A 25,266-nucleotide genomic window follows, 5' to 3' on the forward strand; every position below is an offset into this window, starting at 1 on the left:
TTTAATGAAAAATCAAGTAATAAATGTTCAATTTGGCAACAATATGCACACTCTTCCCAACCAGCTGGAGATGGTATAGTAATCCTCTTCCAATCCTATTCATCATGCACACTTCCTAAACATTATAAAAAATAGATAAAAGAAAACTATATTATGAAAATAAAACCTTATAATAACAAATTCCTCGCATTTTAGTCACCCTCCCCAAAAAAAAAAATCAATAATTTCAATTTGAATTTATTGTTGCGACTTTAGGGACTTGGACAGGGAAGTCATGAATCTCATCGATCCAAGGATTCTTCTCCTTAGCAGGATCAACGGTCCTCAATGCGCGCCAGACGGCGCTATTGCACTTGAATCCAGAACCAAACGCAATTTGCCATGTCCTATCACCTTTCTTGATCCTCCCTTTAGCTTCAGTGTATGCCAATTCATACCACAAGGAACTACTGGAAGTGTTGCCGAAGCGATAAAGCGTCATTCTAGAAGGCTCCATGTGCCAGTCAGTTAGATCGAGGTTCTTCTCCAGCTCATCCAACACAGCTCTACCCCCTGCATGGATACAAAAATGATCGAAAGCGAGCTTGAAATCGGGGATGTATGGCTTTATCTTCATTTTCAGCACCTTCCTCGCAACCAACGTTGCGAAGAAGAGTAGCTGCTCCGACATGGGAAGGACTAAGGGACCTAGTGTTGTAATGTTGGTCTTGAGGGCTTCGCCGGCCACCGCCATAAGGTCCTTCGAGAGGGAAACGCCGATTGTTTTCTTCTCGTCTTCTTCTTGGAAGACGCAGCCGTAGGACTTATCGTCGGCGCCTTTGTGAGTCCTTACGGTGTGTACGAGTTGATACTTTGCCCTTCTCTTGTCCGATGCCTTGTTGGACAGCAGGATTGCTGCACCTCCCATTCTGAACAGACAATTTGAGACCAGCATTGAACGGTTGTTGCCGAAATACCAATTTAGTGTGATGTTCTCCATGCTCACTACCAAGGCATACGAGTTTGGGTGTACCTGCAAATTCAAAATGTTAATTGCTGTGTTAATTTAGATGGTTTCGTTTTCCATGTTCACCTGGGGTGAGCCATGTAAAATATACTATTAAAATAACTAGTGAGAATGCACATCTTGGACTGACACGATTGTCCATGGACTTAAATAAGTGGGCTTACTCAACTAAATTGGCAATTCGCAATAAAATGGACTAGACAATATTTGAGCAAGTTGGTCATGTGGACAACTAGGGTTGAAAATGTCTACACATGATGGGCCCATCTTCCTCACCCAGGAAAATCTAAGTTCACACATCCTGTTATACATTATTTTAATTTACATACGTTTATAAGACTCCAAAAGAAAATAAATGATTTTTTAAAAAAAAAAACTTTGCCACACAAAAATATCATGTGCAAATATAAAATTAATTATTAAACTAGTTATAATATATTTTTGTATAATAAATATTATTTAATTATTTTTAATGTATAATATGAAATATGCATGTTAAATAATTTATTTTTGTATCTTATTCTAATAAAAAAGTCTAAGGAACTAATTAAGGGATAACCAATTTGGAGCCAACTAATTGAAAAATAATTTTTATTTTTAATTTTAAAATTTAAAAAATTAAAATATTAAGAATATTTTTTTTATAATAAATTTATTTTTTAACTAATTGACTTCAAGTTGGCTAAGTGGGATATACTAATAGTATAATTTTTAGCACAGTTGCAATGATCATCATCTTAGAGCCATGCACAAGAATAAGAATAAATATTTGAAGTTAAAATTAGAATGAAGTTGCATAGGTATATTATATATACCTGAAGGAGCTGCTTGGCAAGATCAATGGATATAAGTCCAGCACTGCATCCCATACCGCCAAGATTGTAACTTAGAATATTCCCCCTCAACTTGTAATGGTTGACAATCATGGCAGAAAGCGAAGGAGTTGGATTGAACAAACTACAATTGACAACCAAAATCCCAATATCCTTGGCCTTCACACCAGTCTTCTGAAGAAGCTGGTCAATAGCACCAAACATGACCTCCTCGGCTTCCTTCCTGGCTTCAGCCATACACGGGTTCGGGGGAACCTGCAGTATGGCTGGGGGCAAATACGTCTTTTGGCCCAAGCCAGAGCGTTCCAGAATCTTCTTTTGGAACGCTAAGTTTTCATCGGAGAACACTCCCGTCAAATTGGAGCGCTCCATGAAGATCTCCCTTGTGCAAGTGCAATCTTGGTCCGGCTTGTAGCACGAAAAGTCCATTAAGTAAACGCCCCTTGGCCTGCTCATGAAGTAGAGCGTGGCGAGGAACACCATGAGAGAAGAACAGACTGTAACTGAGACAAGATTGAACTTGAGATTTTCCCACAGTTGAAGAACGTCATGGATTGAAATTGTAGACAATTGAGCTGAGGCTACGCCGAGAAGCGGCACCAGTAAGAGGTACATGGCGTTGGAGATTACGTAGTGGTAACCGAGCTTCACGTACTTGAGCCTCACTGATAGAAGAAAATTCGGAAGCTTATTGTTATTGCTGTTATTGTACTTTGCTGTTGTTTCTTGTACTGAAATGGTAGCTGAATCGTCGCTTTTTTTGTTGTTCTTTGGATCTGCCATGGTGGAGATCAGAGAGGGAAACTATTATTATGTTCTTGAATCGGAGATGGAATAATGCCGAAAGGAGAAGGGAAAAAGGAACAGTTGTTGGTTAGGGTTTTCGAATTGTGTTTGTAAGGAAATGTGTGTTTGCCTAAACATGCGAATGAGATTGAAAATTGGGGGATGCAAAACAATGGAAGATGTGGGAGGGTTTTAAAGGGGTGTGTTTATGTGTTTTGTGAGAGAGAGAGAGAGAGAGAGAGTTGGGAGAGGGAGATAGTGGATGCAACTACCCCAACGAACTTTTAATTGTTTACATGCCGAGGCATTGAATAAGCCAACTGGGACAATTTAGCCATCTTCTCTTTCTCTTCGAGCTCCTTTTTCCTTCAAGTTTGACCTCCTCCTTTCTTTCTTATTGCTGCTTTGCCACTGTACAATCCGTGTTTTTCCAAAAGTTTATGTGGAATGTACTTCACTACTTCTTAATAAGGATCGGATATTTCTACTCTTGAATTAATTTTTATTTGGAAAATTTTACTTTCACTAAAATGCATTTTACATTTATAATAATATCATACCATCAAATAATTGTGAATGGTAATATCTCTATCCTTTATTTAATTTGTAATAATAATAATAAGTTAAATTTGATCTTTTGAATTGTGTCTATTATTTGGAACTCATTACATTTAAAAGTAAATAATGAATGAGCTGATATAATAATATCTATATATAAAACAATAATAATACATATATTATAACTCATTCTCATTTCTTTTGATATATATGCTTATAGATTTATAGTTAGATTTTATTAACGAGTGACTTATACTAAGAGTATTTATTAAAAATTTGAAAAATAATAAATTATTGAGACTTTAATACATTAAAAAAATTATTTCTTTCACAAAAAGTAATATTTTAAAATCTTAACAAATAAATTATCTAGTCAGTAAAATATTGTAAATATAAATTTTGTGTATTTGGAGGCAACAAATACAACACGGCGACAATCACATGCATGCATGTTAGATCGGTAAACACTCCACCGTTTGAGTCAAAATCACACGTTGGTGATTGTTGAACTACAAAAATTGGTGATTATCTTCTTTCCGATTTCTGCTTATTACTTTTTCCTTTTTCTTTTTACTTCTCCGAAACGAAAGCTCCTCCCTCCCACATACAAAACTAAACGTTACATGCATGAACAAATTTTGCAATTCTCACTAGCCCCCTCTATCTTTTTATTCCTTTGTTGGTAATAATTCTCACCCTCCTAATCAACTATGTACCGTGCTTTGAGTTTTCTTTATTGCTTTTTTTCCTCCTTTGGACAACATAACTATATGATTTGTTTTCTACATTTCCGCCTCTAGTCTTTATTGTCAGTTTTTTTTTTCACATTTCAAATTATGAAAGTTTTCCACAAAATTGAAAAATCTGTTACTCAATGATATCAAACAAAGTACTATATATATATATATATATATATATATATATATATATATATATTCAACAATTGATGGTTTAATAATTAACTTTACTAATTGGTTGTTGAAACGTGCAAGATTATCTAAATTTGATTATCGCATGCATAAATTAAACCTAAGCAGCGAAGTTGTAAATTTAAGTATTTAAAGAAACAATAACTTTGAACTATATATATGTTAAGTACAATCATATATAAGTTAATGTAGTATTTTATAATTTTTTTTTAAAAAGTAACTCAATGAGTTTATATATACAAGAATTGCATTGTTATCTACTTTTACAATTTTTTAGGTCTAACAAGTATAACCATTAAATATCCTCGATCGGCTGAAAACCAATGATTTATTTTTAATCTAGTTTCACCTAAATTTTTTTTTTCTATAAGATTTAGTCACTAATAGATTAAAGATTAATTTATTAAAAATTAAATTAAATTTTTATTATATTTAAAAATTTATTATTAATTAATAAATTATTATTATATATAAAATAAAATTTAAATTTTTATATTTATTTAAATAGACGAATGTGCTCATTATTAAACTCTGAAAATCTTAGACATTTTAAAGTGCCTAAATTTGGAGTTGGGCATCCTGGCCTGCTTCATCGATATAGATGTTAGCTTGTACCCTAAACCATTATCTTAACAGAATATTATTGAGATATATTAGTTACTATGTATATAAGTATACAAAGAAGGGTCTTGGTGTGATGTCTTTCAAATTAAAAAGGTGAATTTATTATAGGGCCAATGACAATCTAGCTAATCTCTTACCGGTACTCTAATGTATAATCTAATATCAAAGCCAAAAATCTTTGGTGGCGTTATTAATTATTTGTATCCTTATTTAATTCTAATTCTTCACTGACGATCGAATATATTAGCTACTAAACTTTGAGAGTCTTCTAGAACGTTCTCATATTACTTCTTTCGGTAAGATAATACCTCTTATAAATTATAATTAAGTCCAATAAATTGTAGATATCTCCATAGCTACACTTTTTACACCTTTTACTTAATTTACATTTTACAATAAATTTTAAATATTTAAAAATTATAAAAAGGTCTATTACTTTTAGTATAAATAAGAGTAGTACATATAAGTATATATAACAGAGGTGTTACTTTTAAAAAAACAAAAATATTTGTATATATCATTAAAAAGGTTAAGTCAAGCTTTGACCCGTGTCTGCATACCTCTCTAAGTTAGATATTCAAATTCTTTATTCTTATGTTTTTTTTTAAATAACTATTTTATTCGAATAAACTATTATTATATTCACGAATATTTATAATGTTTATAAATTTATTCATGAAAAATAAAAATTAACGGTTCGCTCAAATAAGTTTTGGTTTATAAAATTATTTAAATTTTATATAATTTTTAAAATTTTTTAAATTGAGTAAACTATCAAACGATACTCGAAGTCAAAAGATGATAATAATAAATAAGTTTTTAAAAAATCTAAAAATACAATAAAAAAATTAAATAATAAATATATATTTTGATATAAATTCTTATAATTATTATTAAAAAAATAAGATCTATTTATTTTTAAAATTTAATAAATTGATGTCAAGTGAATTTTTTTAAAATTATTGTGAATGATTACATATTTTTAAAAAATAAAAAAAATCTAAAAATTAAATTTTGTTACGATTTTTTTGTGTATTTTTTAAATATTTATTTAAATATTGACACAAAAATTTAAATTAAATGAATAAATTATTTATTAAATATAAAAATCTTTTGTCAATTAAAAAATATTATATTTATTAATTATTTTTGTTATATTTTAAAATTATCTAGACAGTATTTTGTCGATAACATTTTTTAATAATCTTTTTAGTCAGTATCTAAACCTTTCACATACCAAATTAATGGTTAATTCTTTTTAAATTATCCTTTCTAAATTCAATCATAAATGTTTAACTATATCCTTAATTTACCCCATCCTCAATTACCACCGCCACAATCCACCACCACCGAAAACTGAAAGTGAAACAAAACCCAATACCACCTTAAACCTCGTTTCTTCTTTTGATATGGAAATGTTGAGTTTAAAAACTAATATTAAATTAAAATAATAAATAAATATTATTAAAGAATTATTAAGTGTTTATGAAAAAATTATCAATTGGTTGTTTAATATATTTAATCAAGTGTGCAGAAAATAAAAAGAAATAAATTGGTTCAAGGAATAAATATCTAAAGTCCAAGTCAACATTCTCTTTAGTCTATCATAACCAAATCAAATTCAATAAAAAATCTTTGATCAAAAATAAAAAAAAAGGAAAAAAATGGCCCAAGTTCTTCAAGGCACTTTTCATTACCTACTCCTTTGGTTTAAGAAAATTAATTTTCAAGTTTTAATTTATTTTTAATTTTCTTAAAACTTTTATCGAAAACCATCACTTTTTTCTTCTTTTTTTTTTCTCTTTTTTGCATCAGTCACATCAACTAAAGATAAAGAAAGAAGAAAATAAAAAATACAGAAGAAAAATTATGAAAAAAGATAAAAAAGGTATTGTCAAATCAAAGCAAAGAAAAAAAGCTACAACCAAGTAGCTAGTCTCACTCGATCAAAGCACATCAAAAGTTTCTTTCATCACTTGTGCTACACCGAAAAATCAAAAAGAAAGCCACAAGGTCTCAAGCACAGAAAAAGCAACCATGGAAAATGTGAGGTCAACCATGGTCAGAAGTTCATCAATGTTCAAAATCAAAATTTGGGGTCAAAGTCAAGCTCAACAGTCAAGATTGAAGAAGTTTGAAGAAAAAGGATAAGAAAGAATGGGTGACTTGCATGCAAACAGATTCAGGCTTCTCTCTCCTCTCTGACAAAGTCACTGCTAGTCTCTGATGTTGGAAAAGAAGACAGTGCTAGGGTTGAACGTGATTTAACTTTAGAAGCTTCACTCTTCTACATTAAGGGTGAATGGCCAAGGGTTGAAGGTAAGGAGAGTAAGTGAAAAGCACAAAATTCACTCTCATAGCTACCCAAACTGTTAGAGTTCTTCTCCTTCATGTAGTTCATTTAGTATTTTCTTTTTCTCTGTTTTGATCTCTCTGAGTCTCATTGAAAAAGGTAAATATGGTGAGATTTGTAAGAAAAAGCCAATGAAAGGTAAAAGGCAATGAGATAAAAAGTAAAAAAAAAAAAGCTATAAGATGTCTCAGGTTTGCTTTGTATATCTTTCTGTTTTGTGTCATGATCCTATGGGGATTCCCTTGCAAGCTGGGTTAGCACTTTGCAGTTGAAAACTAGGAAAAGTCCTAGTCAAATTCGGATTGGATTAGAATCTGGATTTGTCCCAAATAGAATTGGGTAGATCCTAGGGAAGCATTGGTGTTTATAATCTTGAAAAAGAGATAGTGAAATTCCATTATAGTTGTGATGCAGACTGGATGTAGGCTACATTGCACTAAGTAGCTGAAACAAGATACTGACAAACCCCAATTTGACGGTTTGTCTTGTATTGATTTTAAGAGAGTTTATCACCTTTTACCCACATTTATTCAATGAAATAGCATGATTTTGTGATTGTCTCCTTATTTGTGCTTAAATGTGAAAACATGCTTTTCAACCCTTAATTTGATGGTTTTAATCTCCCTTTGATTCCACTAGATGCCTTGATATGTTTGTTAGTGATTTCAGATTGAAAAGGGCTAGGAATGGATCAAAGGAGTGAAGAGGGAAAGCATGCAAAGTGGAGAAATCATGAAAAGTCAAAGAAGTTGAACTCGTCCATGGACGCGCGCGCGCACCTGGCGCTTGCGCGCACCTGCGAATTACCCCATGGACGCGTACGCGTGATGTGCGCGTACGCGTCAGTGTTGGTTTAGGATTTTTTAATGAAAACGTGGCCAACGAATTCTGAAGGGTTGTGGGGCCCAATCCCAACCAACTTTGGCGCCAAAGATGCTATTTAAAGCCAAGGATTGAAGAGAAAAAGGGGGATTCCAACTCATTAGTTCATACACACTCATTAGGATTAGTTTAGAGTTAGTTTCTAGAGAGAGAAGCTCTCTCTTCTCTCTAGAATTAGGATTAGGATTAGGTTTAGTTCTTAGATCTAGATTTTACTCATTCTTCTACTTCTACTCTTCATTTCCTTGTTGCTACATTCATCTCCTTCTATTCTTTTGTTGTAATTTCCTTTATGTTGTTCTTATGTTTTGTTGTAGATCTACTTTTGTTCCTTCCTTTCTCTTTCAATTCAATAAGAGGTAATTCATGTAGATCTTGTTTCCTTTAATTGTTGTTGTTAATTCTTTACATTTGATTGTTGTTAGAATTAATTCTTGTTGTCAATTTACTATGCTTTCCTTTTATGCCTTCCAAGTGTTTGATGAAATGCTTGGTTGGATTTTAGAGTAGAACTTTATACTCTTGGCTTGGAAAGGTAACTTAGGACCTCTTGAGTTACTAATGTCCAAGTGATTGATGATTGGGAGCCATTGACTCTAGTTCTCACTAATTGAATTAGTGGAGAGTTAGGACTTATGGACTAGGATTGATATAGCTCATTTGACTTTCCTTTACTACTAGTTAGAGGATGATTTAATGAGATTAATCCTTGCCAATTCTCATATTGTGGTTAGTGATTAGGATAGAGATCCTTAACCACCAACCCTTGCCAAGACCTTTTTAGCCATTAGTTTACTTTCTTGCCATTTACTTTCATGCTTCTTATTCCAAAACCCCAAAACACATTTCTAACCAATAACAAGACACTTTATTGTAATTCCTAGGGAGAACGACCCGAGGTTTGAATACTTCGGTTTATAAAATTAGGGGTTTGTTACTTGTGACAAACAATCTTTTGTATGAAAGGATTATTGTTGGTTTATAAACTATACTTTACAACGAGATTTTATTAGTGAAATTCTAAACCGTCAAAAATCCAATCGTCAGATACATATGGATGTTATTTCTTCTTCTCTACTTCATTTCTGTTTCTGTTACTTAGGAGACAAAATGAAAATGTCTCTCAACTCGTTATGAGACAAAAATAAAAATATCTCCTAAGTTTTTTTTGAAAAAGAAAAAAGTACTATTCAGTAGAAAAAGAAGCTAAGATTCAACCTTCCTTGTTTTAGCCACTGATAACCATCAAGAAATTTTCTACTTCCCATTATTAGTACTCCCACTTGTTTTTTCAATCGATACAAAAACTCACATCAATCTCATATCTGGGAAGTGAGTTTGGGTTCGATATACATACGACAACCTGTAGCAAAATCATAGAAAAATTAAACATAAAGCATATATACACTTTTAAATATATACTCTCACTTCTGTTTTCTATAAAGAGTAAAAATAGGTATATAGTTCAAAATCTTTTTATTAAGAGTAAATTTTATTATAAATAAAATAATAAAGATAGAATCAAGTAAACATGAAATGAGTAATTTGTATCTTTTGTCTTTAAAATTCCATCAATGGAATTATCTTTTCCGTCTATCTCTCTTCTTTGATTCTTTTTTAATTCTCTCTTATTCTTTCTTATTTCTCTCTAATACTATTAGTTCTTTTTATATTCAATTTTCTCCCTTATAATGGTATTTTATTAACTACCATTTTTATTTTTATGATGGTTTGTCGGACTCAATTAAGAAACAATCCAATCTAGTTTTAGAATATTACGATGAATGGTTGGCTTATACATACCACGTTAAAATCACAAATCCTAAGTTATTGTGCAACCGACAATAGCGGTACTACTCTGGAAGATGATATCAAGAGACTCACGACCAGCAATGGCGCTGGATATGATGCCATCCAAACGAGAATATGAAAAACGCAGATCTTGACTGGACAAGGGCGGCGACAGTAACGCGACTACCACCAATGCCACCGTATCTAAACTCGCACGTGGTGGTCTTGGTCAGCGTCGAGGTCAAAGAAATGGAAGATCTGACTATAGGTAGCGGTGTCGAGGGCAGTGCCTTTGCGAAGGGAGAGAAGATGCTTGCAAAATCTTGGGTTGAGAGTGCAGCCACAGTGAAAACCGAAGCGCAAGACTGTGAGAAGAGGTTTTTTGTTTCGTCGTGTTTCCTCTATCATGGCCAAGCCACCACCACTCACAGTGGTGGTTTTTCCATGGGAACGCAAACATAGATGCGGTACAGAGAAGAAGCGGGATGAGGTATTATCTCTGTGGGTTGCGATAGACTGAATAACAACACATGAACCTTCCAAGGCAAAGCAGGTGGCGAAAATGCAGAATGGTCAAGAGATAAATAGTGGCTGTTTTGAGATGGTGTCCTCTCTTCTCAAGTACAGCAACGAGACTGAGGAAGCTGAACAAAGAGAGCAGCCCTTTCCTTAAGAGTTGGGTCCTCCCTTTGTGTCCCAAGCCCAATTCGCATCATCAATTCAGCCAACTACTAAAAAAAATTATTTTAAACATATGGATAGTCTAATTTTTTTCAAACAATGAGATCCTAGTAGTAATTTTATTTTTTAGCAGTAGAATAAAAATAAAAAATATTTTTTAGAATTATATATTTTTTTATTAATTATAATTAGAATTTATATTTTTTTCACAACCTTGATGATAAGGTGGTCGTTAAAGAAAATGTAATGTAAGGAGTAAAAATGGGCCTAGTTCAATTAGAAATTCTCATGATTAGGAGTCAAATTTCCTATAAACAGAGTAATAGGGATAGAATCAAGTAAGCCTGAACTGAGTAATTTGTATATTTTCTTCTTTGAAATTCCATCAATGGAATTATTCTCTCCCTCTTGATTCTCTATAATTTCTCTCTAATTGATTAATTCTTTTTTATCCTAAATTTTTCCTTACGTTTTCATATCACCAACACCACCAAATTCACAAACTCTCATTTTTTTTATCGTGCGTTGAATATGGCATTGTTCTCATCGCTCCAACCTCATAACAACAACAACAATCAAAACCATCACAACCACAACCTAAAACTAAGATTGAAGACGACTATGTCTTTGTCGATTACTTCATCAATTTTGATTATATTCCCTTAATAAAAGAAATGTCCTTGCAGAAGGAGAAAAAAGGTAATGGCTTGGAAGCTATTGTTTCTATATTTGAGTCAATCTGTGTTGTAAAAGAACGTAGAATAGGAGCTCGAGTTGATGAAAACGTAAAGGTGGGGCTTTGGGTTGAGGTAGTAGGATCAGAGAAGAAACTGAAAAAATTATCTTAGTGGGTGAAAACAACAAAAATAATGATGATTGTAAAAATTATAAGGGTTCTTGTGAGAGTAAGAGTGATGAGAATTTTGAGTCTAGGAGGGGCGCTTCTTTTTCGCCACCGTATTCAAGTTTTTTTGCAAAGAACAGTGATGTGAAGATGCAAGAGTGCGACGGTGAGAGAATTGAGTCAAAAGAAGGTGGCATTAAACTAGATGATGATAGTGATGATGATGATGGTAGTAGTATTTTTCTGGTGATGATGCAAATTTAGGACTCGAGCATATTAGGTTATAGAGGGTAATTTAAAAATTTTGAAAAATTTTTTAGAGTTTGGATAATTTTTTCAATCAAAATTTATCTTTTATGGGTATAATATTAATTTTAATTTTTTCAATTGATTTGTTAGCGTTTTAAATATTTGTGAATACAAATGATAATTTATCTATTTTTTCTATAGAAGTTTAGAATACTAATAAAATTATCCAAAAAAAACGAAATTAATGTTTTACTCATAAAAAATAAATTCTGTGTGACAAAAATATCTAAACATTAAATTTTGAGTAAAGGACATTTTCGTCCCTGACCTTTTTTTTTTGCGGACATTTTCGTTCTCAAACAATGAAAAATAGATTAAAGTCCCTGACCGTTGAAAAACGTGGACATTTGTGTCCCTCCGTTGATTTACTCCGTTTCCACTCAACGAAAAAGGCTGAGGTGGCACAGTTGGCGCTGAGGTGGCACGTAACGGAGGCCACGTGGCATTGGGGCAAAAAGTTATAGGACATATAAGTCCCTGGAGACGAAAACGACGCCGTTTCGTCTCCTCCCCCAATCTTTGAAATTCGTCTTCCCTCACCCCTGGTCTGCACAGTGACGGCGCAGTGGGTGTAGTGGGGAGCTGTGGCAGAAAGAAAATTCCTCCTTCCATGGCATATGAAGGGGTATCATCCAGCTGGAGAAGAGGGGGAGGTCCGGTGGCCTCGAGCTCGCATCCTAAGGAGAAAGACAGCAAACATGACGTCTCACCAAAGTGCTTCTGTGGAGAAAATGCAGTCCTTTTCATGTCGAAGACCCGAAGCAATCCGGATAGATTGTTTCTGGGCTGTCCCTTTTACAAGGTATGAAAACGAAATGTGATGCACGTTTGGTTGAAGATTTGTTAGGGTTACTAATTTTTAGGGTTTGAATTATGTGGGTTGATTTGCTGCAGGCAAGACAACCGTATTGCAAATTTTTTGTGTGGCTTGATGAGCACGTTGCTGGACTTGGATTGATAGCAACAAAGTATATGGGAGAGAAGGAATTTGTAGATGTAGAAGATTATCACAGGCGGCAGGACATGGAAATGAGGATAAGTTGCTTGGAGAAGAGGATATTAGCTCTAGAGATGAAAAGAAAGCCAATAAGATGGTGTATCTGTGTCATTGTCATTGTGTTGATTTTTGTTGTTCTAAGTTGTAAGAGTTGACAAATGAATCAAAAAGTGTGTAATATTGTTGCAGCAATTATAGGTGAATTCAGTGTTATTTATATGATTGATGATTGTATTGCCCTGTACTTGTTGTGTAAGATGTGGAGGAAATTAAAATTGATTCCCTAATACATAATATACCATTGCATTAGTCATCCAAAAAAGTTGTTTAGTTAACATCCATGTTTATCTGACCCACAAAGGGTGTTCAAAAAATATGGGATAGAAACCTAAATTGTTTGTACAACTTGTCAACAACCATTACATAGACAAAAAGTTATCAGAAAAAGCACCTAATGACAGTAGTCTTCATTCTTTCGAGTCCTTTGTTTTTGGAGAATTTGGCAAACTTTGGGGTCGAGCTTTTTGATTTGGAGCTGCAGATGGGATGGTTGGTGGAGTTGGCTGTTGTGTAGTAGTGTTGATTGTGGATGCAGCGACTGGAGCTGGCGGCCTGAAGATCTTCTGCTTTGGTCTGAACCTGGACTGTTGTGGGCGAGATGTGTCATTGGCTTTCACTGGAGGTTTAAATGGACGGCCTATAGTTGGGGCTGGTGGCCTGGTTTGAGTAGTTGTTGGCCCTAGAAGTGAAATGATAAGTGTGGATCTTGTCACCCTTGTTGGAGCTTGTGGCATAGGTGGATTGCTTGTGGCAGGTGATTCCACAACAGTGGGGTTTGGGGAGCTGACTGGTTGGCTGCTGGATGCATCCTGCAAATATGCATGTAAGATGTGAACAGAGTAGTATTAGGAAGACAGATTAGTCCCTAAGCTTAGCAGTACTAATACAGAATAGTCCCTAGGTATATCAGTAATCAGACATGGTAGTCCTTAACTATTTCTATACTAAGACAGATTAATCCCTAACCTTAGTAGTACTAATACTAAGACAGAGTAATCACTATAGGGTTCTTACCTCTGAACCTGGAGCAGAATGTGACAGTGGAAGCACAATCAGTGCCTGAGAGGCAGTAGCTGATTTCTTGCTAGGGTGCCTTGTCTTCGGCTTCCAGTTTGGGTTGGAAGGGGCTCCTTTACATGTTTTGTAGTTGTGACCCTTCTCACCACACTTTCTGTAGGATACAACGAATGACCTTTTCAGTTTTCCTTCTTGCATGAGTGGCTCAGCCGGATCCTTTTGCATATTATGAACCTTTGGCCGTCCAATTGGCCTTTTGATAATAGGTGGGTCTGGCTTCGAGAACTCAGTTCCAACCCAAAATTCTGGACTTGGAACAGGCTTAATACAGTGTGCATATGTCCTCCTAATGGACTTCATGCATAGCCAAGGGTGAACATAGTCCTGAGGTGTGTCATGTCTCTTCCTTATGGCAGCAAATACATGTAAGCAGGGCATGCCTAAGGTAATGCAGCGAATGTGAGTAATATAACCAAAGTAACAGTAAAGGAAATTCATATCAACATAGCAATGAAACTGGACCAAGTACTGTATAGGAGTTACCAGTCAGTTGCCATCGATTGCATGAGCAACTGTGCCTAATGAGGTCCACATCCACCTTAGTTCCTTTCCGAGAAACCTCAAACCTCTTTCGTTCATTATCACCAACCCATTCAGCCGTCCACTTGGTGCTTAGGTTTAACAGCTTCTCCATCCTCTTTTCCTGAACTGGTGCTAGCCTCCCTGAGTGATTCTCCAAAACCCGTTTATGATTCACCATCCGCCTCATGAGATAGCATCTGATTTCTTCACACATGGTCAGGATAGGCTTGCAGCGATAACTTACTATTTTTGCATTAAAAACCTCACACATATTGTTTGTGAGGTTATCCACTTTTGGCCCAATGGATAAGTAAGCCTTCACCCATGTCTCAGGTTGAAATTTGCTGAGGTACTCCCAGGCACCCTTGTTAACTGTCTTCAACTTCTCCATGCATTCCTTGAACTCAGCAACAATCGTGCACCTGGCACACTCCCACACAACTTGTTGAATGTACAGATCCTTGTAACGATTGATGAAGTTTTTCCACATATGCATAACGCAATTGTGGAGCTTAGCATGAGGCATGACCTCCTTCAACGCAGGCAGCAAACCCTGGCCGCAACATAATCAACCACACAGCAATGAAATTAACCAAGTAGGTAGCAATGAATATCATTAAAAAATTATAAATGATCTAAACCAAATGCAGAGCAATGACAATAACCATAAACTGGAGTTACCTTCTGTTGGTCTGAAATGAAGTTCCAGCCATGGTTAGCATCGTCTCCTATGTCCCCTTGCAGATTGGTCAGGAACCACTTTCAGGCTTCCTTAGTCTCAGCCCTGACCACTCCATAGGCAACAACATAGAATTGGTTGTTTGCATCCTGAGCAACTGCTGCTAGAAGCCAACCACCGTAATATGTCTTCAGAAAGCACCCATCCAAATGCAACAGGGGACAACAACCATCTTTGAAACCTTGTTTGCAGGCCTCTAGGCAAATGTATAGTTTATCAAAAATAGGGGGACCATCTGGAATTGGCATGAGCTCAAGCCTGGCTGATGAGCCTGGATTGCTCCTCAGTATTTCCTCACAATAATCCCTGGATCTCTTGTATTGTTCCTTTTCATTTCCTTGGATCTTCTCCCTAGCCTCCTTCACTGGTCTATAAACCATTTTAAGATGGGGACAGAGGGCAAAGTCCTCCTTAAGAAAATCAGTAACCTCCTTTGTATTCATGTGTGGTTGGGTGGACATCCGCTTTTCAATCTTCTTACTTAGCCAGTGTTGATCAGCAGCGTTGCTGCCCAAATCCCTCGCACAAGTGTGTTCTGGATGGTAGGTCTTCACTTGATAACACTGCAGACTTTTGTTGTATGACAAGTGAACTAGGTAAGGGCACTCCTTATCCCCACACCCCACTATCACTCTCTCTTTGTCATTTTTTATCCATTTCACTTCCCGACCCTCAGCGATGAAACAATCCTTAACTACCTCCTTGAACCTGTCTACAGTGGCAAACCTAGTTCCTAGCTCAAACATGCCCTCACCATGAGCATACTCATCATTAAACTCTGGAAACTTTTCACCTCTGCTTCATCATCAGATGATATGGGAGTATGTAAGTCTTCAGACTCATACTCAAATATTATCTCCTCCATCTTCGTTGGGAGCTCACTGACATAAAACCCACCCCCGACTGCATAATCCGGCTGGACATCAGGTCCTTGATCCCCTGCTTCACCACGTGCATCAGTCCCATTCCCACTCCCTTCCCCTCTTTCATTAACCCTTGTGCGAAATTGTCTTTTCTTCTTCCCTTGCTTCCTTGGTGTAACTACCTTCTTCCTAGGAGTATTTACCTTCTTCTTAGGAGTAACTACCTTCTTCTTACCCTTCACACATCTTTTCCTCTTCCCAGCAATGACCCTACCATTGTCACTCTCACTGCTGTCACTCTCAATTCCAGCCGGTGGAGGTTTGTACAAGATGTCTTCTGTGCTCTCGTACCCGTCATCAGATGAAGAAGAAGAATTCACTTCCTCTGCAGTTTCATCCACCTCCCCTGCAGTGTCTCTGTCCTGGGCAGCATCCTGAACAACCTCCAGCTCGTCGACAGGATGGTCAAAGTATATATGGAACTCACCTCTCCCTGGGTGCTTCATTAGGTTCTCTCGCATTGCATTGATCCCGACATCGCCAGTCAATATGTTCATCCCAGATTCAAATTCAGTGCTCGATGGATCATACCAGTATACTGCCTTGTATGACTGGTAGCCCAAACCCTTAAATAGTGTCACTAGGTCTCCGAAATTCACAAAGTCTAGGTCCATCTTAGGGAACCTTTCCTCCTTTCCATTCTGATAAACCATTTTTCCACCAACTCCTCTTACGAAGTTCCCTCCATGATGAAAGACCGGAACCACAAACACGTCAATCATCTGAAATTGACCAGTGCAGAACTAGGATTAAAAAAGGAAACACCACAACATATGGAAGACACTACATTTTCCGAACACAATCCCTCCCCCTAATCCTACACAGCACGCAATACACCCCTTTTTCACTTTCTTTATTACTCTGTAAACATGCAAACACATTGCATTCCTAGCTAAGCATAACAATCTTACCTTGTGACGACGACACCAGCCACGACCACAGACGAAGTTTCTCCTCAGCCTCTGCCACCAGCGATCACCCCTGGCCTTTTGCTCTTCTACGTGTTGTATGTTTTGGAGGGAGAAACAGAGACGCAGGAGTTTGATCGTTTGGGTTAGGGTTTTCTGTAATTCTCTCACTCAACTATGGGTCTTCTGGGTATTGTATATGGGGGATTCAACTGTTTTGAATGGGGGAGGAGACGAAACGGCGTCGTTTTCGTCTCCAGGGACTTATATGTCCTATAACTTTTTGCCCCAATGCCACGTGGCCTCCGTTACGTGCCACCTCAGCCTTTTCTGTTGAGTGGAAACGGAGTGAATCAACGAAGGGACACAAATGTCCACGTTTTTCAACGGTCAGGGGCTTTAATGTATTTTTCATTGCTTGAGGACGAAAATGTCCGCAAAAAAAAGGTCAGGGACAAAAATGTCCTTTACTCTTAAATTTTTTGTTGATTCTGTTAAAATTTACCTAAATTTTTTAAATTGCTCTCGTCTTCTCCACTATTATTACTGTCGTCATCAAACCCTATCTTACTTTCATCTCTTAACCGATAACCAATCAATATCCACTCCAAATCCCAACTCCCCTTTCCACCCATTGTCTACTGTCCCTTCTTCTAGCTATTATCACCAATAAAATTTACTTTATCCCAATTTTCTATTATTTTCACCTTAAATCACCGGCACCACAAAAAAAAAATAAAAAGAAGAAGCATTCTTAATAAGAATAACAATGACTGAACTATCTTCTTCTTCTTCGTTTAGAGATGGCCAAGTATTCTTACCCGAAAAATTACATTTACAATCCTATCAAAGTAGCAACAAATTTTTCATGACCAACATTACAATTAGGGGTAGCAAAATGGACTGAATTCGTCGGGCCATCTGTCGAACTCGTCAAAAAGATAGGTTAGGGCTAGAATTTGAAACCGTTAAACCCGTAGATTTGGCGTGACGGGCCGGCCATCAGGTTAGAAATTATTTTATTTTATTTTTTTATTAAATAAAATTATTATTACTACAAAAATTAACAATTATATAATTTTTAAATAATTTTTTATTTTTTATTTTTTAGTTATTAACTTTATTTATTTTATTTTATACTTTTATAAATATATATTTAAATTATGTGACTTATTTTTTAAAATAAACATAATTTTATTGATGAATATTATTTTGAATAATTTTATAAAATTAAAAATTAAAAAAATAAAAAAATTATATTATAATTTAACTATTTTTTATTTTATTTTTTAATAATTATTTTTTATTAATTTTAATTAATTTTTTTGTTTTAAAAAGAGTTAAATAGACTAGTCTATCGGCCCATCAACTCGAAGTCAAGTAAACTAGTTTACTGACTCACCAACTCAACGTCAAATAAAACAAACTAATATTTTGAACCCATTTTAAATAGTAAAACCGACTACTAGCTTTGTCACTTCTAATTACAATGCCTCAACCATAAAAAATTACACTCGCAACTTCTGCCGCACTAGAGAATTATTTAGTGTGATATTATTATACATGATACATATTCAGTAATGAGGATGTAATACTGGCGTCATATTAGCACATTCAATTCTATGGAGGAAAAAAAAAATTCCCCTAGCCCGAGGCAAGAATATCTCCATGATCCATTATTATTACTATGATATACTGTATATTGTATTTTATGCACGAGGATTCAAATACTAATGATGTGCCGCACATAATAATGATAAATAGTTATATTCTTCTTTTGGGTTATCTGAAACGATAGTTTAAACCTAAATATAGGATTCAAACTCCTTTTAAAGTAGCGTTCGACTTGTTTCAGTGTCGAAGTGTCGCCATCCGAATTCTTGGTGAGAAAGTAGAGGATAATATTTACAAAAGACTCTTATACTTAAATTAACAAAAGTTTAAGGTAGGTTTTTAGTAGATTAGATTCTGATGTATCGTATATTTATAGTAGGTGGAATAACCACCTTTAAAGTAGTTTCACTTTTAATGATGGATAATCGTTTCTTTATCTTTAGAAATTTGTTGAGATCTCTCTTAGAGAGATAGAAGGAGATATTCCAAGAGACGATTACTTATTCAGATAAGTAGGATTGAGCCACCTTTGTCATGTCCGACCTCTATGAGATCGAGTAAATAAATGAGGCCACCTTTTTGGACGGATTGTTATTCTTATTGAATCTGACTTTATATTTTAGGGTTAAAGTATGAATAATACTCATATTTTTCGAACATTGCAACAATTTATTAAAGAAGTTGAATTAACTAGTTAATATTAATCAACTTTTTTAATTTTAAACATTTTTTATTTTTTTAAGATTTAATGCTTAAAATTTATAAGGATTTAGTTAATTTATATTCTAAAAATATATTTTAAAAAATTGACTTCTTCTTGTTGAGGAGAGTCGACTGAAAATTTTGTATTAATTATAAAATTATTTCGAGAAAGAGTTTAACAACACAAGATAGGATGTTCGTCATGGATTTTTGCGTTGAGCAAAAGTTGAGAAAATAACATCATACGAAAAACTCCAGGACGAGGTGGTGGCGGATGAAAGGTGGAAAACGAAGAAGTTTTCTAAGACGGGTAGGAGAAGAGGCAAAGTAGGATATGATGGAAGCGTAGAGAAGATGTGGAGGGAGATGGCACAAGTTATTATAAAAATAACAAAAGAAAGTTTTGGTAAATTTAGAGGGATAGGACTAAAAGACAAGGAGTCTTGGTGGTGGAATGCGAGTGTACAAGAAAAAGTAAAGGCAAAAAGGGACTTTTAAGGAGTGGTCTTTGTGCCGCAATGCAAATAATTGGAAAAAATACAAAGCAGCTAAGAAAGAGATAAAAGTGGCTATAAGTGAAGAAAGAACAAGAGCATATGAGGGTCTCTACCAGTCTTTAGGCACAAAGGAAGGAGAAAAATGTATATATAGAATCGCAAAGAGTTTTGAAAGAAGAACGAGAGACTTGGATCAGGTTAAGTGCATAAAGGATAAAGACGAAGAGGTTTTGGCTCAAGAGAAGAAGTTCAATAAAAGGTGGAAGAGCTACTTCTACGAGTTATTTAATGAAGGATAGAAGACTCTTTCGAGTCTTAGTCGGTTATGAACGAGAGAAGAAGCTCAAAATTTTAATTATTATCGAAGGATTCAAGATTTTGAGGTAAATGAGGATCTAAAGCGGATGAAAAATTGTAAGACAGTAGGACCCAATAATATTCTGATTGCAATTTGGAAGGGTTTTGGAGAGAAAGGCATCAGTTGGTTAACCAAACTTTTTAATGAGATTTTAAGGTTAAAGAAGAGGGCAAATGAGTGGAGAAATAACATCTTGATACCTATCTACAAGAATAAGAGGGATGTACAAAGTTGTGAAAACAATAGAGAGATCAAACTCATGAGCCATACTATGAAGTTATGGAAAATGGTGATAGAACAGAGGTTAAGACAAGAGACACAAGTAACAGAGAGCCAATTTGGTTTTATGCCAGACAGATCCACCACTGAAGCGATATACCTGTTAAGAATGATGATGAAGAGGTATGGTAGTAATAAAAGGCATCTAAATATGGTGTTTATTGATTTGAAAAGCGTACAATGGGTACCAAGGGAGGTCTTATGGAAGATTTTGGAAAGGAAGAGAGTGAGGATCGCATATATTCATACAATTAAAGATATGTATGATAGGGCTACAACTAGTGTAAAGACTCAATGTGGTGTGACAGAAAAATTTTCTATTGGTATAAGATTACAACAGGGATCATTCTTAAGTTCATACCTTTTCACATTAATCTTGAAAGTACTCACAAAGCATATCCAAGAGCCTGTGCCATGATGCATATTTTTTGTCGATGATATCGTCTTTATGGGAGAGTCCAGGGAAGACCTAAATAAGAAGTTGAATTTATGGAGAGAAGCTCTAGAAGTGTATGGTTTGCGTATAAGTTGTAGCAAGACGGAATATATGAAATATAAGTTTGGCCGCCGAAGGAAAAACCCTAATACAAAGGTGAAGATTATTGGAGAAAATATCCTACCAAAAGTTAAAAAGTTTTAAGTATCTTGGATGCATTATATAGGATAATAGAGAGATTGAACATGATGTAAATCATAGGATCCAAAAAGGTTGGTCAAAATTGCGGAGTGCATCTGGTTTTATATGTGACAAAAAAGTGCCTTTAAAATTTAAAGGTAAATTCTATCGTACTGCTATCAGACCGACTATGCTTTACGGTACAGAGTGTTGGACGGCCAAAAAAGAACACAAACATAAGTTAAGTGTGGCAGAGATAAAGATGTTGAGATGAATGAGTAATCATATGAGATTGAATAGAATAAGGAATGAAAATATAAGAGACAGAGTTGGATCTAGTAGCACCTATTGTGAAAAAAATGGTAGAGTCGCGTCTCAAGTGGTTTGGATATGTGAGAAGAAGACCAACAGAGCACCCAATCAGAAAGGTGGATGAGATAGAAGATGGACACAAGGTGAAAGGCAGAGAAAGACCTAGGAAGACCATCCATTAGGTGGTCAAACGAAATATACATGTATACGGTCTCTCTATGGATATAATATATATATGATAGATCTCAATAGTATTATTTGATCTATGTAGCCGACCCCACCTAATGGAACAAGCTTTTGTTGTTGTTATTGTTATAATAATAATAAAATTTTTTTAATACATTTGATGTATTTAATGCATTAAAAATATTACTTTTTTAACAATTTTTATAAAAAAATTATGATATTTTTAATTTATATCTTTAGAATACAAATGAGTAAAATTCGATTTATGATTTGAAACTTAAAATTAATAATTTATAATTTAGAATATAAAATTTAAGATAAAAAATAATTTTAAAAAATTGACTAATATAAATTTAAAAATTTGATTTTGTAGCATTACACAAAATCATGGGAATATTTCTTCAAAAAAAAAAAAAGTATTGATTAGAGGAATTTGCTTTATCCGCTTTAACTTGGGCTTTTCCATTTTGTGTATTTTATGGCTTAATACTAATTAATGAAATGTAACAAATTCGATTAAAAAATAAATTATAGGATTTTACTAACAATAACTGGTTAAGAATATTATAAAAGAATAAATTTTATTAAATTTTTTTTAAAAAGATTAAAGTTTTATATTTTTGATGTATTAAATGAATAAAAAATTTTGAAAAATTTCTAATATTATCCTCTTGATAAGCTCGAAGGCATTATTAATATAACTTCTAAACAAAATCATCAGAATTAAAAAGAAAAACGTATGTAATAATCTAAATTAAAGTTTTATAAAATAAAGATAAACGTATGAAACAAAGATTAAGAATGCATTTTGGTTTGGACCATATACAATAGAAATGAGTGGAATTTAAATGGTAAGACTCATTAAGCATATCATCAACGACCAGGGCGGAGCTAGGATAAAATTTAGGGAGGGGCCAAAGTTTAATTTTTTAATATAGAAGGACTAAAATCAAAATTTTAGGGGGGCTAAATCAAAATTTACTCATAATTTATAAGCAAAAGTTAAAATTTAGGGGGGCCACCGCCCCCCTTTTTATATGAGTAGCTCCGCCCCTGTCAACGACTAATAAGAGAATGAATAAAGTTGGTCATCCAAATTTTTTTAAATTAAGGATTTAATTAAATTATAGTGCATTTAGTTTTAAATACACATATATATGTGCAGTTGTTTTTTCTTCTCATCTTCTTGGTATTTTTTTATATATATTCAAAAAATTACAACATAAAAATTTTGATGTATAATATAAAATATTTTAAAAAATTATATACCTAAAATATTAACATCTAACTAATAAAATACATATAACAAAAAATTTTAAAAAATTATATACTTAAAATATTAACATCTAACTAACAAAATATATATAATATAAAAATTTCGGTGCATAAGTACACAATTTTTTGACACACCACAAAATACATGCATCATAGAAAATTTGTATATACAACACAAAAATTTTTAAAAGACCATATATCTAAAAAATTAATTTATTTAACCAACAAATTATATTTGTAACAAAAATTTATATGTTATATGCAAAATTTATGTGTTATGTGCAAAAATTTATGTTTTATGTTAATAAATTTTTGTATTTTATCTCCAACAAAAAATATTCTAACAAAGTGCGCAAAAAGAGAAGAATGACGCATGCACGCATTTTTTTTTAATTTGTGTAAAATTTAGTTAGACTTGATTAAAAAAAATTTGTACTTGTAGCATTACCGAAAAAGAATTACAAATTAAATTAATAACCTTAGAAATTAAATTCTTTAAAGCTCTGATCTATTTTCATGCTATTTTTTTTTTCAAAGAAATTTTGCCAACCAATTAGGGAGTTACTTAAGGATATCAAAATGAGTAAATTTCAAATTTTTATTTTGTTCAATATATTGAAAACTAAATTACTTTACACCATTTAAGGACAAATTCGAAGGCATAGTAGAAGTACAGTAATTTTTTGTGTGTGTGTCATTTTTCATCCAATTTCTCGTTAAATGCATAAAGAGCAATTCCCCCTTAGATTATTAATGAGAATTAAATAGCGTAACGCGTGATTGATGAGGTAAAAGTTTTGAGTGATGATGAGCAGTGGCTCATTTGCATCATAGCCTCACAGGATTAATATATAGTGACAAATGTGAGGTCTAACTCATTTGAGTATTTGACCTCAAAACAAGTTATCTTTTCCTTATTTGTTTGCATATATATTATATTATATGGAATGCGTGTCCAATTTTAATGTGTTTTCTTCTGTTTAGGGACACATTCATCCGAACAAACTCATAACTATTTCCTTCTCTCTTCAATGATCAATCTTCCCACCAAACACCCACCAATTTAGACTGTACCCTTCTTTAATTTTCATTCATTACCAAGGTGCCATCTTGCACCGTGTGAACCACAATTCATAAATTGTTTGGACAAAGCTTTTAATCATTTTTTTATACAAAATGGTTGCAATGCAAGTAAAGAGGCAATTTTGGGCATAAGATTATTCGGTGCATCTATTGGGGGATATAGTTAGAAAGTGGAGGAGAAAATATGCTTCACACGAAACAACCTACCATACCCTTCCCATAATATCTACAAATTCTATTTAATAATAATAATAATTATTATTATATGCTTTGTGCCATGTTGTTTGGTCGATTGACATTTTACAAACAATGTCAACCTTGGTACTATATTATATAGTTTTTTCTCGGTGAAAGGGAGTGCACCCCATTTCTTGTTCTCACTTCCCTTTAATTTGATTGCATGGTCCATCACTTTTACTATTAAGCTTGGATCATCAGTAGTTTAAAGAAGCATTCTATTCATGTGCAATAACTGATCATTTTTCATGTATGCTTAGAAATAGTAGTTTAATTAATCTTCTAACATGCATGTGCTTTCATTTAACATCCTATTAGGCTATTAGGTTATTATTTTGTATTCGTTTTATTCACATTTAATTTGCGGTGAAAAATTCTTATACAATTATTTTAATGTGAAGTTGATAATTTAAGAATCATTAGATAGTAATTTAGTCAATCTTATCAAATCATCTAACAATTCTTAAATATTAACTTTACATAAAGACAATAGCGTATAAATTTCTACCTTAATTTATTATTACAATAACTCTAATCGTATTTTTTATTGAATTTTATGACGTATGTCTTAAAATTATCAATTATATTAGATATACAATAAAATCAATAATCATTATAAAATATACATAAAAATATGAAATATATACTAAAAATGAATTAAACTACATATATATTTATACACAAATATATAATGATTAGTTTTTTAGTATACAAATAGTGATTTTCTAAAATTATTTATTCTAAAAATTTAAACTATAATAATAATAATAATAATAATAATAATAATAATAATAATAATAATAATAATAATAATAATCTATTATATCTATTATATATTATTAATTTTACAATCAAAATATATTACATGTCACTTTCTCATTGCAATTGAATTTAAATTTTTTCTTCTAAAATTAAAGAGTTTTCTTCTCTTCTCTCTCTCTCTCTTTGACCCTTTCTCTATTCTTCTTTTCTTCACCCACTCTATTTATTTTATATATCATTACTAGTGAATGACTCGTGCGATGTATGAAAAATACTCATCACGAGAATTAAAAATTATATTATGTGTAAATAACATAATACTATAATCAAATTAAATTATATTTTAAATACTATAATAAATAATTGTGTGTACATTTGTAGTGCATGACTCGTGCAATACATGAAAAATACTAAATTAACCTATTTCTATAAGTTAATATAATACAGGCCACACATATATCACAATAACACGCACTATCCTCCATATTTTTATTACGAACGTGCCACATATAATTACACACTT

General features: G+C 33.5%; 1 protein-coding gene across 1 annotated transcript; it reads right to left on the bottom strand.

The window, feature by feature from the left end:
* On the bottom strand, window positions 1–2,880 carry LOC130950515 (3-ketoacyl-CoA synthase 11-like). Its single transcript, XM_057879035.1, has 2 exons — window positions 1,822–2,880; window positions 1–1,012 (listed from the first exon to the last, which is right to left on the bottom strand). Exons 1-2 carry the CDS (start codon window positions 2,620–2,622, stop codon window positions 227–229), a joined length of 1,587 nt encoding a protein of 528 aa, XP_057735018.1. The 5' UTR covers window positions 2,623–2,880; the 3' UTR covers window positions 1–226.
* Between the last annotated feature and the right edge of the window lie 22,386 nt (window positions 2,881–25,266).

This window comes from Arachis stenosperma, chromosome 9 (genome assembly GCF_014773155.1).
Source record: "Arachis stenosperma cultivar V10309 chromosome 9, arast.V10309.gnm1.PFL2, whole genome shotgun sequence".
NCBI classification, from domain to species: domain Eukaryota; kingdom Viridiplantae; phylum Streptophyta; class Magnoliopsida; order Fabales; family Fabaceae; genus Arachis; species Arachis stenosperma.